The 17,437-nt window shown below is 27.9% G+C and overlaps 1 protein-coding gene across 1 annotated transcript in view; it reads left to right on the forward strand.

Moving 5' to 3' along the window:
• Window positions 1-805: 805 nt before the first annotated feature.
• The window catches only part of LOC113560914 (somatomedin-B and thrombospondin type-1 domain-containing protein), an 80,357-nt gene continuing 63,725 nt past the window's right edge, over window positions 806-17,437 (forward strand). Inside the window, exon 1 of the mRNA XM_026967040.1 lies at window positions 806-1,058. Coding sequence (XP_026822841.1) covers window positions 806-1,058 — 253 coding nt within the window. The remainder of the gene's footprint in view (window positions 1,059-17,437) is intronic.

A 17,437-nucleotide genomic window follows, 5' to 3' on the forward strand; every position in this document is an offset into this window, starting at 1 on the left:
GGTATATAGAAAAAAGATTATTTCTCAATGGCCACGGTTCCGAGAGTTTTCTTTTCATGAATGATAAAAAAAAGGATGATAATAATAATAATAATAATAATACTACAATTCAATTATAATATTGAATAATACTCCTGAATAGGACTCTTGTTGTAGTTGCTGTATAATAATACGATGGTCCGGCAAGACTGGCAGCACTGCGCCGCGCGACTCTCATCCCTTTTTCCGCGCGCTCTCCTCGCACAGCGGCGGCGAAACGGACGACTAGTGACTATACAACATAACTACTGCCCGACGACGACGACGACGTCAGTTCCTGTCCACCTGTCGGCTACGACAAACGCTGGTGCACCGATAACGTCGTCGCGGCAAGAAACCTGCACGATCGCACGTGGTCATCTGCGCGCGCGCGCACATTTACACGCACGGCACTTGTCGTACGATAATAGTAATAATTATATTACTCTTCGCGATCCGATCTATTATATAATAATATTATAAATTATAATTAAAAAACGGCAGACAGGCTGGCTCGTATCATCGTTGCTGATCAATAACAATATCGCTATCATAATAAATTGTGAGGCCACCCCACTCGAGAGGCGATTTATATTTTTATCGCTCTCGAAAATCACCGCTGTAAATCGACTACACTATAATTGTACGGTAACACTATAACGATAACAACGGTAATAAAATTTATTATTCCATAGCAAAGATATACCGTTGCCGTGTCGCGTCGTATAACGTCCGTCCCGCGGGATACATATACACGCGATTCTTGTCGTGCCGAATTCGACGCATCATGCGGTGTCGTACCGCTGCCGTAGCAGCCGTCGGTGCCGCCGCGGCCGTGTTTCTGGCTCTGATCGGCGCGGCCGACGCGGGCAGCTGTCTTGAAGCTAAGCTATGCTGTCCGGGCCGCGACTCGGCGTGCGTCGTCCAGAAGACGCCCATCAACGCCATCATCGAGGATCCCACGGACAAGCCGTGCTACTGCGACCACGCGTGTCTCAAGCTCGGCGACTGTTGCACCGATTTCAAACCCGCTTGCGGAGGTTAGTGCACGTTCTATATATTATGGATTGTGATACATATTATTAAGTTATTACAAAATTTGATTTTTACCGTTTTTACACTTTAATTTCACAATCATTATAAACAAAAAAAATATTTCTAAAACACTGTTTGATGTATAATCAACGAATATCGAATAAATATTTATGTTATTTAATAAGCATTTTAATTTTAAAGTTAAGATTAGCGGAGTACACAACTTTTACACTTTTCACTATTTTATTCCACCCAGTTATAAATTTAAATCGAAAAATTCTTATTGAATAAAATGTATATAATATACATAATTCTTTTTTTATGTATTATATATTTGTGTTGAAAATTTAATTGTTTTTAATAAAAATAAAAATTGTTTGGAGAGCACAAAAATACACTTAAATTTTAGTGCAGTCGTATAAACAAATCGTCCTTAACAATAAAATATAATTAGGTATTCATAATTATTTTATCATACTTCCTGATGAAGGTTTTCGTAGAAGTCTTCATTATAACATATTCAAGGAGTATTATTTTCATTTTCCAGCATACTGGTCAAGACTAATTATAATAATATGATTGAAAATTTTTTTTCGAACCCATCAGTATACAGATCCTAACTGTATTAACTCTGAAACACTAGTGAGAACTGAACGAATAAAACGACCACTTTTTTCTCAGTCTGCTTATGATTACCTTCTGTTAAAGAATACAATATGCCGACAGAAAAATAAATAAAATACTTACATATTACTAAACGTTTCATTTATTAAAACACACAATATATATAAATATATTATATTTTTAATAGTTTTAAGAAATATAAATTACGGGTTTTCTCTTGAAAATAAACTGATTGATTGCAAAAAATCTACTTACAATTAATAATAATTGCTAGCCATAGCCTTTTTTTAAACTTGTGTTCATAATAACTGAAGACTTTTGTCAGCTCTAATGATTTTCTATTCAACAGAATCTAAGGTTTATGTTTATTGATTATGCAATTTATTAATCTAAATAAAAAATGTTTAATAATGATAATAATAAATAATAATGAAGATAGATTGTAAATTTTCATATAATGATTTACGCAAAAATAATAGTCGTAACGGTAATAATTACTCAACCCTTATAATTGAAAATTAAATAATTTATTATGTATAATAAACGTAAAACTATTAAAATTTAAGTGGAGAGCGTCGAAAAAACAAATTCAAAATCATAAAATAATATATTATGTTAAATACCTATACACTAAACGACGACGACCACAACATTAAGCAACAATTTTAATATACATAAATAATTTTCATTATATTTTTATGTTTTATGTTTATAACGTGCATCTAGTATCTACACACAATATTGTATATATGAATTCGTGTTATTACCCTTTTATAGTGATGTCAGACTGAATAGACTGCTAGTACTTATACCTTCTGAAAATTCGTTTAGACAATGTTATAAATTATAATATGTAACACTAATTTAGCTATATTTCATTTTAGGCTCGTAAATTAGACGCACTTATAAGGAAACCAGGAACTTTGCATGCAGCACGACTACGATTTATGTTCATATATTATTGTATAATGTGCGTCATATAATATGCCTTATTGGTATTTTTTATTTTGTTTTCGACACGCGCGCTATACATGAATCGTTATAATAAGGCCGCGCAGAAAATACGATTAAACGAAATTGAAAAACTACAATAGCTGCATATAGCTATATAGACTTAAAATTTGATCGCACTCGAATAATGGTTGTACGAATGGAGTTCGGTTAATCCAATGCAAGTTAAAAACGGTCGATTGCTTACAATTCGTCAGTCGTTGTTTTTTTGTGATTTTCTAGAAAACTGTACACTTATAGGGTTAGGCGCTGCTAGGAAATTCGAGAAAACGGCTTCTTTTGTAACTACAATAGTACAATAGTATACAATACAACGTTACGACATACAGTGTTTCATATATGTATAGGTAGGTACTGCCGAGGTGTGATGTCAGAAATGTCTTGACCGTTTTTACCGGTCTGAAACTCGTTTTTGCTGAAAGGAGAAAAAAAACGGCACGCATTGTTGTAAAATCGATGTACATAGGATTTGACCAGCATCTAAAACGTCCGAGTTATTCGCAAAACTAAATAAGTGCATCGTTGTGCCAAACAGTTATTTATTTTATATTTTATGGAGGCGCGAATAGTATTTTGAGTAAGGAAGAACACTTGTTCATTCAGTTCGATATATCATAAAAATAACAAGGACTTGAAAAAATAATGTTCTCACCCCATCACCCAGATTAGGATCACTATGTCTTATAAATACTAAGTACTTCATTTTTCCTAGCAAATAATCAAATAATTTAGTTTATATAATATGACTTTAATGTTTATAATAAATAATATACGGCTAATGTGCTCGATTAATCAAGTTATTGCATAAAGGTAATATTATTATAAATCGGTAACAATTTATTAAAATTTAATCGTATAACATAACTAATGACGCATCATCAAGTCGTCTACATTAATGTAAACATAATAATTTTATAAGTAGTTAATACAGAATATATCGTACATTTATAACACCGGTTGAAGTAACACACCGGGTTTAATGACTTTAAATTATTAAAGGTTCTATTTAAACTCGCATTTTTTATATGCTCATTTTAAATCGGTTATTATGACATTCTTATTTCTTAATGACCATAAGATGCGATGACGTTTATTTTTTGGCGAATTTGAACAAATATCTTATTCATATCTAATGACAACAGATCATATTTTCAACGGTTATAACAAAAATAATTTTCAATAAAATGAGAAAAATTTAACAATTACTGTAAAATTATATGGTCATTAATAATATAAGCTCAAAAACAAGCATTGAAAAAATAGAGATGAAATACATTGTTTTTATTTTTAAAAGCATGTTACAAACTAAAAAAACGGATTTTTTTAATGTGTAATTAATAAATACACTTTACTTTTTAATAATATACATAGGTAATTATTAATTAGTTAACACTTTTCGATTAAAATATAATATGATGTACCTATTCTGTTTGAGTGTTTTCTAATAATTTTTTTTAAATGTTAGTTGTTTTGACCTGTTTTGTCTTGTCCTTTGAACATTATTATAAATAATTACACGTGATTTCTTCTGCATACAATTATAGTTTATATAATATAAGATTATACAAGTATATCTGTGCTTACAATGCTTACATAATATTAAAGTATATTCTTGTCTACTCCTTGATATAATTAGCTCAAAATGCATGCTTTAAATTACATATAGGTACATATCATAATAGGTGTATAATATAGGTGCCTATAATAAAAGCAAATACTTTTATTTAATTTATTTCTAAAATGTTTTGTCCTACTCCTAATTATTGTGTCTATGAATTCGATTATTTATTTATACATCTGTGGTATAGCTAAAAGAGGGGGCTTGGGTGGTTGCAACCCTCCCGAAGATTTAAAGACAGTTTTAAAATGCTCTCAATTTTGTGTAAATGTGTTACATAGAAAATGTATCTAACCACTTATTAAAATTATAATTTTTATCAAGGTCACTGTAATATTTTATATATCCATGGCATAAATATACCAAACATAAAAGGAGCCCCCTCGCTCCTCCCCAAAAAAATTCTGACTACGGTACTTTTGTACTTAATTTATATATTACTTTATTGATTATAACTTAGATTACACTTATATCATAATATTTATAGATGGGTATGCTATGAGTCTATTGTGGTTTTAGTACAATTTTTAAATTATTAATTTGCTTGTAATAATTGCCTCATTTTTGGTGGAGCTAAGAATCGGTGTAAAGGTCTTTTATGCAATAATATCGCGCGTAACAAAAATACCTACCTACGACCTACCTACAATTCCCCCGACGCATTTGAAAGGCGACAGTCGGACGATTCTGTATATAATATTATTATTATTATTATATATTCCGTACAATATATTATAATAGTAGGTACCTATTCTATATATACGCCCCCCAAACGATTTTCATCCGTATAAAACTTTTACACACGTGGTGTGCATATATAGATACGTTGTTAGGTATCTACTGGTGTCGTCGGACGCGTGACTATATAATATGATTTACGCGCACACCAAGTTTATTCACATCTCGGTCACACGCACCGCACGTCGTCGTAGTCGTCGCAGTTTCGATCAACGTAAATATTTATAGTATGGATGTATTGTATATGGTATAATATATTATTATTATGCATATCAGTATAATACATTGTATTATCGTTTATGAGTTTTTGGACGGTTATTTTTCCGTCTCCCGTATATTGGTACGTACACGCACACGTTACGCTGTTATATTTTTATTTATTATTATTTATTTTTAGTTTTAAACGCGATCGACTTGATAAATGGCTTTTAACTTATAGTACGTAATATACGTACTGCGGTGGGCACCTTCGAAACTGTATTATATTATATACATGCATAATACATATACGTACTATGCAAGATGTACAGTATGCACGATTTTGCCGTATTGAAAATAACATAATTTTCGGTTATTATTATTATTATTATTTGAGTCAAAATGGTAGTCGTCTTCGAGAGGCGCACAACTATAGATAGAACAAATACATCGAAACATTCGAAACCCTATGTTAGGTTGGTAGAGCGGTGGGGGTGTAAATGTATATACAATTTTTTATATGGTTATCCGACATGTAAATGGACATAGCTATATCACATACCTAATACGTACCTATGTAACATTATTTGTGAGCGTAGCTATACTGCTTTTTCTGATTAAAAAAAATTATATTAAAATAATCTATTAATTGACGTATATTTGCAGTATTTGATACACAAGTGAGTCACAGTTCAAAAAGAACCGAATATAAGGTGACAAAACAAAATAACCATCCATTTCGTCAAACAAATGTACAGATTTACTTACTGTATGATAGGAATATTTCGAATACAATCTTTGAATGCACGACATGTTTAAATTCGTTATGAATTTTCGTATACGATACTACGATGTATGATTTTGTTTTATATGTATTATGCATGACCTACTACTCTCTCTCTCTATATATATATATATATCTAAACTTATTATGAAAAAAGCTGTTTTTCTCCAATTAATTTGATTTATTCGAGAAGAAAAAGTTTTCGATCGTTAATTATAGAAAAAAAATGTATAGATATAATAATACTTACACTGAATTCAAGTATATTTAATACCTATTACATAGAAATAATTTTAAATTATGTATAGATGTATACTTGTGCTTAGAAAAATGCATTTAAAACTTTACCACATTATAATATAATATTAAAAATGAATAAGCGATAAGCAATAGAATAAACGTGAATAAAAATTATTTGCGATCTAATTATTTCGGCATTCAATTTTTTTTTTTTTTGTATCCACTAGACTTATAGTGTACTTATTTATATACGTGTATGTACTGTACTACTGTAAAGATATATAGAATAGAAAAGGTAAAACGAAACGAACTAAATTATGAAATTGGACGTTTTTTATTCGATTTCATAATTTTTGTTAGTTTACTCGTTTCAACCTATACATCTGAAAAAAAATGTAAAACTGATCGATTGAATTTAATAAACACGTGTATGCTTACCGTCGCACGTATGGGATTCTACAGCGTCGACATATTTACATACGAACACTAATCAAATTTAAACATCATTAGTATTATTATTTTACACGGATACGATATTGAAAATAAAAAATAAAATCAATTATTGTAGGTAACGATAAATTGCGGTTGGATGCTTTTGAGCTAAATAAACATACACACGTTTAGAAATTTCGTTTGCTCATCATTATTACATTACGAATAATTCATAAATATAATATAATGGCTAGTTTGATGTTCGTCAATTACGCCGATTTGTCTTAACTACCTTAAATATTAAATACACCTTTTGCGCTGATGTATTTATCACAAACTAAAAAGGTATATACATTGATAGCGTTAGGAAAATATTATAACGAAAATATTCATTAAAATATTTTTTAGATACTTTATTTTAATGAAATAGACAAAAAATAATACAACGTTGAAGTATAAAATGTCTAAATTATTATAAACCGTAATCAATTATAAATTATAAAATATGCGTTAATGTTAGACCTAAGTTAATATCAAAAATCGTAAAATAACTTGTTGAGAATAACGTCTTATTAAGACTCAATTGCAATCAACAAATTATGAAAAAAAAATAAAAATAACACATAAAATAAATTCCATTTTATATGTGATTAACTTGCGATTTCTGGCGCAATTGACGTACCTATACGGTATACCCATGAATGCAAGTACTTCAATATCATTTGGCTAAATTGTTGTATAATGTTTTTGAATCCTATAATTTATTTTCTTACTTACTATTTATAGTAAAATTTGCACATACCAACCGCACGGCTGCTGTAGTAATGCTATATAACTAGTATATATATATATATATATACAGCTAGGCAACTGCCATCGCACGACTCATTTTTACATTAATTTGCTAAACAAACTTATGATGGCGAAAATTATTTAATTATTTACTTTAAGTACTTTTAGTACGCATTGATTATGAAAATGTTATGGAACGACGAACATATTATTATGGTTGCCATTACCTGATAAACTTATAATTCCCCAAACCATGTTACTCAGTAATCGGTAAAAGAAGTTCAAATGCTAAATATATACGTGCGATTCTTATAAATAAAACCTAATCAAACTATTGTATAATAATATATATTTCAAAGGGGTTAGAAAAGAGATGGAAATCATTTTGTCTATGCGTAACCACATCAGCATGTTATAAATGAGTATAGAATAGACACTTATAATATCACGAGCAATCACATTTTTCATTTTGTTGCCAAGTTGATAATTATTTTTCGATATCACATCAGATGCAGCAAACTTTTTGAGACCATAGACCATAGTTAGGTCATGACGATTTTGAGCGCAATCGCGATTAAATAGAATTTAAGTGCAGACAACGTCTATCTCCATCACGCTGTTGTTCGATCTTCTCGAGCTTATATTTATGTATATTATAGCAGAGAAGATGAAAAAAGCTTCAGGTTTATAGTAATTAACTTTTTGACACGGGTCTGGTAAACTTTTGTATAATCGTGCTGTACAACACGCGTGCACACATACACAATTTTAGTATAATCTCGATTTTCAAACTATACCATATATACAGATAGTATTATATAATACCTATATACAGTATATATATACACTCGAAGCTCACGTCGTATATAATACCAGTGGACGGATATTATAATTCAGCCGTACAGCTACGAGCGTAAAAACTATAAATATATAACGCGCGTATGATATAATATGTATATATAGTATCCTTTCGCTGCCACAGTTGCATGTATGCACGGGGCGAGGATCTAGGAATAAAAAACTGAGTGAGAATAGGTACAAAATATTATGTATCTGAACGTCGTACTATAATAAATTAATCAAGTACTCACAGTTTAAATAATTAAAACGATAAACATATAAACTATTGTATACAAATAAATTCTATAATACAACTACTGTTATATTATATTGTGACTAAAGTATTAAACCTTTTTTATTGAATAAATTATTGTCGAACAATAAAGTATTTTTTAAACAGTAGCTTCAGCCTTATTATAGAATAATATGTATGCAGTGGTATTTAAACCACGATATTTTTCCGCTCCAGTGCGTTATTATAAATATTGAAGACACTGTACACAGATAAAAAAACACGATTGCACATATTATATTATAATATTTTACTGGGACGATTCACTATCACATACTTATAATACACATTGATTCGCCATCTATGCTCATTAACGAATGGTTTTTCCTGTAGTATCTTGTGTAATTAATTATTTTCGAATTCTGATATTTAGAACTTTAAAGACTCATAGATTTATAGACCATAATTTCAATAAGACTTTTTAAACATTTAAATAGTGTCCCACGGAGATACTAACTTCTTTTTTAAACAAAATTCAAAATTTAAATGAGTTAATATTTAACTCGGTGTGATACTAACGATAATAGGTCCACGATAATGAGTTTGGAATATATTGAGGCAATGTCATAGTCATTAAAAAATATTTACTTAAAAACATTGTTATTTGTGAAAATGATCAGCGTACTATATAAATTAATTTTAATACATTAAATTTTTATTTATTTATTTATTTGATGGATGTTAGTCAAATTTACATAGTAAATAGGGTATACATTTGAAAAAAAAACTATTAATATTAGAGATACATAAATATAAGATTATAATATGTTTAAATATTTATACAATAAAAAGAAATAAATATAAAATATAAAAGTTTATAATAATATATTAATTTATTTTATATGTTTGTGAAGCTAATTTTAAGAATTATATTTCGTATTATATACATACAGAAACTTCTTATTCGTTCGAATGTTGACTTAGAAATATACGAAAAAAAAAAACATTTGCTTAACATTTTACAATAAAAAAGGTTAGTTCTCATTCGAAAAAAGGACTTTTATCACCACATGTCACTCTCTCAAATGGTGTGAAAATTAAAATAATTGAAAATATTATTCTTTTAATATTTTTAAAATGTTCCAGATCAAGATTTTCAATAATATATTCATTATTAAAACAAAAAATGGGGTTTATCATAATTGGCGAATCTTCCTATGTATAAAATATATTATATGTGTGCGTTGTATTCGTAGTGTTCGGATTGTTTTAAAAGCGCCATGTATGAAAACGTCTCAGTTTTCTTTGTTAACGATGCCGAGATTTGAAGAGGTTACGCAGAAAATAGGCCATTAAAATAAGTTTTAATGAGTAGTTCTCCGCCAAAAAAAAAAAACTTTTCCCGCATAATTGCATTTAATTGCTATAAATTTTAATATTTTAGACTGTGAACTGTAACGGTATTTATGATATTATTACTTATATTATGTATAATATTATATAATGATAAAAATAATAAAGGAAAATATTATAACTATTTATAACTGTTTTGGATACGAAAAAGGCAGCGATATTTTTCATTGTGACCTGCTATATATCTTTATAACAAGAATTTGGTTATAATACATTATATTATAACAATATATACACCTACTGTATTTTAACGTGTCAGTTTTAGACGGATACGTACCTTCGTTTGATTGACATTTAATACACATACACAATAAAATGGATTTAGATGGGTACTCTTATAGATATAATTCGTCGATAATACTGCTCATGTATTTGAGTTTCTAAGATATTTGTTTTTTTATCCCTCAAGCTAACCTTTAATTCGAATCTTTGTCTTGTAATGCGACTAATTATTGGCGACGGGAATATAACTATATAATATTAGTATTAGTATTTAGAAACTTAATATTATTATAACGCACAACAAAATAATAATAGTAACGAGGTAAACATAGGTAAACGTTGATTTCCGGAGATGAAGAGTTGGACGACTGCGATGTAAATATATTTCTATAATGAAAAGGTTTTATGTAAAGTGGAAGGCTTTATGGAGGAAGTGGCTAGGTATACACTATATACACCTATATAAACAGAGATACATATAATATTATATCTTGTGATTTACTATTTAGTTACGTTGAATAAATTAAAATTATAAATTTAATATATAATTTATACGTACCTATACATCGTATTCTTGGATATTAAGGTTCAACACATACACACGCATTTTATATGCCTGTAAAATGTACATATATATATATATATATACAATAACGCGTACATGCGTCTTTCATAGAGTTTGTCTTCATTTGACGATGCATATCGAGTAATGGGATTATGGTTAATCGAATTGTGTTCGTGTCATACGACATCGTTTCGAAAGATTATTTCAGTAGCTTCGTCGTCGCGGTATTTGTACACAAAAACCTTATACCGCTCTTTTCACCGTGTGTATGTTATTATAACATAATATAAACCCGTTGTCCGTTATATAATATGTATATTATAGTATTGTATGTATGTAGTATTATATAATTATGGATATAGATAGGTACACGAGTTTAAAATATAAATCCATGTACTAAATTCACAATTAACTTGTATAATAATTATAAGTATAATTCATCAAACATGACGTTATTAGCATAGAATATTTATGTGTATAGAACGTTGTCTAAAATTAATATATTATTGATTTTAGATTATAATCACCTACAACTATGACACGTCGATATATCGTGTATGTATATATATATATATAAATATGTATTATTAATGAAACAAACTCTTTCAAGCTCTGAGGTTATCTATGGATAACTCGCTATAACCTCTTATTATTGGTATTATACAATGTATATTTTTCAGTCTCTGATTTTATCGTTTCATTATTTAGTTTATATCTACATCGACGACAACTTGTTTCTTCAGTCACATTCTATACATTATATTTCCTCTCTTAATTTTCCAATACACACACAAATACATATAAAATATTTTATAAATACATTGTTCTTCGCATACACTGTGCAGTGTATCTTTAGAATAAAGACACATTCCTGCATTCGTTTATCTGTCCAATTGTTACGTTACGCCCTTGATTGGATATCTCTGGACCCTAAACAAACATGTTTTTGATTTACCGAACGTCGGTCGAACCGCTTTTTTCCTCCTATATGTATATTCCTTTTATTTAATGTAGGTTTTTTTTAAACTTATTTCTTTTTTTTAACTCTGCAGTCGGCACTGTTCTTACTCCAATATTATATCCAACGGTCTGGCGCACCCAACTTCAAGAGTCTGCAACATTAACATTAATTATAATTTACGATTAAACACTAAAACAATTATTTTGTACTTAAACTATCGGCATTTTGCTGCACTCCCTGCTATCTTAATGTTATTATATTATGTTATATGTTGTTGAACACTTGTATTAGTTAAATAAATAACAGAGAATAATAGTATCTTTATATAAATAGTTATACGTTTCATAAGAATACACAATATCCAATAAAAATAACTTATCTTCTGGTGTAAAATTGTATCTCGTTATTCAGAAGTAAGTCACTGTAATGTAAGCGTCAAATTTGAATTCAATGATAAATCATCTTCTTCTTCTTCTGGCTTTATCCAATCTACATAGTTTTTGCAGACATCACAACTTCACGCCACTTCTCTCGATCATGAATTATATTTCTCCAATCATTTACTCCTATCCTTTTTAAATCTTCCTCGATCACGTCCATCCATCTTTTCTTCGGGCGTTCTCGTGGTATTTTACCCGTTGGTTTCCAAGATAGTACTGTTTTCATTATTTTATTGTCACTTCCACACACAATGTGCCCAAATCACTTTGATTATCTGGCCTCTTATTTAATATTTAATTGGAGTCATTCCTGTTGATAAATCATACCTATAATTAAATTCCAACATCTACATATGAATTTACGAGCAAAAGTAACTTTTTATATGTTTGATTTTTCGGTTACATAATGAACTACTCAAAACTTTATATTAGATTTTCAATTTCAAGTCTTAGTTATTAAAACAATAGAAAATTGCATATATTTTCAATTAAAAATAATTTTTAAATTTTCACGATTTTAACGAATTTCGTCAAAATTCTAACTCGAACCGTTTATACAAGTATTTTATGTCTTTTATTTTTTATTTATTTTCGATATTTTTTAATTGGTATATGAACAACTTACGAGAAAAATTTTAATTAGTTTTTAAGATTTTTGACTGAGCAAATAGTAAATAATGATATCAAGATAATGATATATAATGATATATATAATTATATCTATAAATAGTTCAAAAAAAGTCAAAGGGTATGTTTTGAAAATTATACCATGTATATAAAATGCTGTTATACACTTTTGGTGAAAATTTTAAGTATTTACAGTTATTCGTTTTTATTTCTACATCAAAAAACCGAAATCGATTGTTGAAAACTGGTTTTTGTGTAAAAATTCCCGTTTTTCCTCAATTTTTTTTTTAAAATTTATTCTGTTTGGTTGTTTTAAAAAGTACCTACTAGAAATTATTTAATTTAGCTTTCAAATATATACTAAATAGACCCAATTTGCTATCAATAATCACACTCATAGTTGAAAATCAAAGTATTTTATTGAACTAAAAATTGATGACGGGCATAAAAGTAAAAAACACTCATCATTGATGTAAAATCAATATATTCAACATCTTTTTATATAAAATAAAATAATTATTTAGAAATTATTATTAAGTCTAGTATCAGTCTAATATTATACTGCTGTATCTATTAGGTTGCTTTAATTATTATTATTATTATTAGAATGTTTGTAATCTGTATAATGATCATCGTATTTTTTTATAATAAAGTATATTTACATATTGAAGTACAACTACTCTAAAATAGACTGTAGACTATCGAAATAATCCATTTTATTAAAAACATATATTATACTTGGTTATGTTTTCAGATCTCGTTTCCTTTTAAGTTTTAATGAATGATATATAAATATATACTTTAAAACTAGGAAATACATATAACTATTCAATCAGTCATGTATACTATTATAGCCTATAAGTACTCAAAGGGAAAAATCCATCTGATTAAAAGTTAATTAAAATAAAACAAATGCAAATATTCTTAGTTTAAAACTCCAACGTAATTAATGATGTCTAAATACCACAATTTATCAATTACAAAAAGGTCACCTCGTATTATAGGTAACTGAACAGACTAACATGACATATTGAACAAAACCCTATGATTAAAATGTATTTATTAATATTTAACAAATAATAATAATATATTTATATAATTTAGGTATTCACCATTATTATTTATTATTATTCAGAAAATAATTATTTTCAGGTGATTAATATGAATCGAGTGTTCATATTTATATGTATACCTACATTATATTTTAATATTTTATAAACCTTCATAAAATAATATTTTAATTATTTTAATAGGTACATGAATAACACAAAAACGCAAATTGTGAGTTATAATCAAATTTAAAAATTCAAATTCAATAACTTATGACTGAAATAAATTCTATAGCAATAGTATAATAGGTATTTATTATTGACCCAAAATTATGATGTATAAAATTGTAACAGTCATATCGTTTGCTTGATAAAGAAAGAACGAGACACGTATCATGAATCATTTATAATCACCAATTATTTTATGTGAAATATTAGCGTTATTATTTTTTGTGTGACTAAAAAAGGTCTGTGTAACTTGCAACTATAGGGTATAACAATCATAATAATAATAATAATAATAATAATTAATAATGAACTAATGACCTATCTATACGAAATGTTCGAACAATATTATATGACGATGCATTATTACAGGTGTATAACGTTATATATTTATTATTATTCGACCACGTAGTATGATATGATATTTGCCATAACTTTTAATACATATAAGCTATGTATTCATAAGCCGATGAATGGTAGTTAATAAATTATTTGTTTCGGTCATGAATTGAAACAAATGTGACAAATGTGTAATGTGTTTTTATTTATAGATTAAATGACATAAAAATGTGTCTAGACTTAAAGACATTAAAAAAAGGGTCTTTAAAAAATCATAGAAACAAATGTATTTTGTAATGTTATATTGAAATTAGTTGTTAAAATCATTTTTATTTTTAATATATAATTTAATAATTAATAAGTGAAGCTATTAAAAATGTTATTAATAAAAATATTATGATAATTTAAAGTACTCGAACCTCAATAATTTTATCAAACAATATATGTTTTTTCAAATACTTAACATTGAATTAAAATTTACAATAAATTTATTTTTATTTTTCCAAAATATATATAGATGTTTAGACATCTATTTATTCTATTATTTTTGTTTACTTAAACATTGGTACAAGATTACTCGTTTACCTAATACTTATACCAGGTATATCTATATTTAATAATCATTGTTTAATACGTTTTTAAAACCATTATTCATCAAATTTTTTTTATGCCAACTTTAAATTTTAATCTAACGAGAATGCATTAAAAAAGAAGTTGATAACGCGTAATAGTATGGTTAATGAGCTATTTCAGTTATATAATTTTACATTTACATAAATTATCCGTATGCTACTTAATAAAATCTATTGTTATATTAATAATTACACTCATAATTTTTTTTATAGATTTGATGAAGGTCATTAAATTAGGTAAAAATGAGTAAGATTTTTATAGCCACAATGTTTATCAACTATCGAGATGTATAGTATCTACCAATAAGTACCTACTTAAATTTTTCTCAATAAAATATGCAAGTTTCGAGTATAGTATACATAATTAATAGTCCATATAGAATGTAGATACAAATACACACTTGGAAATGGATTTATAATATAACATACTGCGGTAAAAGTATAACTATCAGTTAGATATTTAATTTTTGCATAGTATAATATAGCAAAATATATTAAATTTGTTATAACCACCTTAGTACTGTCTTCGGTCTCTTGTTCAAGTTTTAGTTTCGCGATTTAAAATATATCTATAGTAAACACTATACTAATAATTATAAAAACGTATTTTTATTTTGGTGGTTACTATTAAAATAATTGTTTTTACATACTCGCTAAGTTCGTGCTATTGGAATATTTGAAGTTAACACACTTATTATAGCTTGTATAATAAAAGTTAATGTACAGAAATGAAACAAAAAGATAGCCGCTTTTTTTTCATCAGATACGATATATTTTAGTGCTATTATATTTTATGAGTGTTGTATTTGATAAATGATACGTTTGTAAATTAAGTAATGGTTTATTTAGGTTTCAAAAATAAGTTTGTTATTGTATTATGATTGAAATTTACATAATATCGCGGAATAACTTCGTATCCTAGTGTAGTGCGGAGTAAATAGATAGGAGGTATCCAAATAATCGTGTAATATATATAATGCCTATACATTTATAATAATACATGGATTCGGCGGGACTGCACGGAGTGCACGTGTGTATATTATATTGTTTATATATATAATATGCCCGAAAGCTTCAGAGGCGTAGGGATTTACAAGTTTAAGGGGAAAATGACGACGGCAAGAGATAAAATAAATTGGAAATTTCCGGAGGGTGCGCCGCGAGAAACGTGCAAAAAACGTACATTAAAAAATGTGACAGATTTCACGTCCGTATCGGGGGAGTTTGACAATTTTTACCACCGCTGGACGATGGCAGTTACTATACCTACGTAATGTACTTGTGTGAGTATATATATTAGATATCTATCTGACTGCGTGCCACATATAAGCACGCACTACGTATATGTGGCATGCAATATACCGTAGGGAAATACGTCGAGCATTACGAATCTGTAAATGTAATAATAATAGTAACATAATATGCAAACTACAAAGTGATTGTATTTTATTAATGTATGATATACAGCCTACAATCGTTTTATCAATACATATTTTTTGTTATTTTAAAAATGTATTTTATATTTAATTTAAAGTAGATACCAATTTATATATATATAATCGAAACGATTTAACAGATTTTATATATTTTTTGAATATTTATTGAAATTCATATTTTGAATTTCATACTCTGGAGGGGAATATAATACGAGGATAATTATAAATATTGCAATTATAATCTATTATACTCATATTGATCAAAAGCTTTGACAAGAGGACCTCTATATACTTTAGTTTGATAATTCTATACAACTCTGATACAGGGACATAAATTTAGGGGTAACGTTGTCGGGCAACGGGTGGTAGATCCTTAAAGTCTTTTGTTTTATTTTCTAGTAGAAACTTTTCTATGTTTTTTATTTAATACTATATTTTCATAGAAATAATAACTAAGAAAATATTGTTTGATATTATTATAAAAAAAACGTATTATTTATCTTATAATTTAGTGTAATAAATCATTGCAATTGACAAAATGATTTTAATAATTTTTAGAATATGTTAAAATGAATTACTATATTAGCTGTGCATAAAAACATTAACAAGCCTGAAAATCGGAATTTTTTTTTATTATATTTTAAAAATATATTGTCAACATTAAAATACTGATGATACCCAAAATAATTTACCAATTGTAATAGTGATAGGACACGATTCTTTGGTCAGGGACACAATGAATTACATTCAAGCATAGGTAATGACAATATCTTTGATACTTGTATTTCGATAATATTACAACACTCAAACATTTTCCAATCTTCCCTGCACACTACGCCTGCTAGAGTGAATGCGACAAATTTGACATCATCTTATATTTATTTTTATACTGTATTTGTATTTTTACTGGATTGATCCACCATGCCACGTCGGCGAATATACTATCAGCTTTTGCGTGTGCACGGT

The sequence above is a fragment of the Rhopalosiphum maidis genome, chromosome 1 (assembly GCF_003676215.2).
Source record: "Rhopalosiphum maidis isolate BTI-1 chromosome 1, ASM367621v3, whole genome shotgun sequence".
In the NCBI taxonomy this organism is placed as follows: domain Eukaryota; kingdom Metazoa; phylum Arthropoda; class Insecta; order Hemiptera; family Aphididae; genus Rhopalosiphum; species Rhopalosiphum maidis.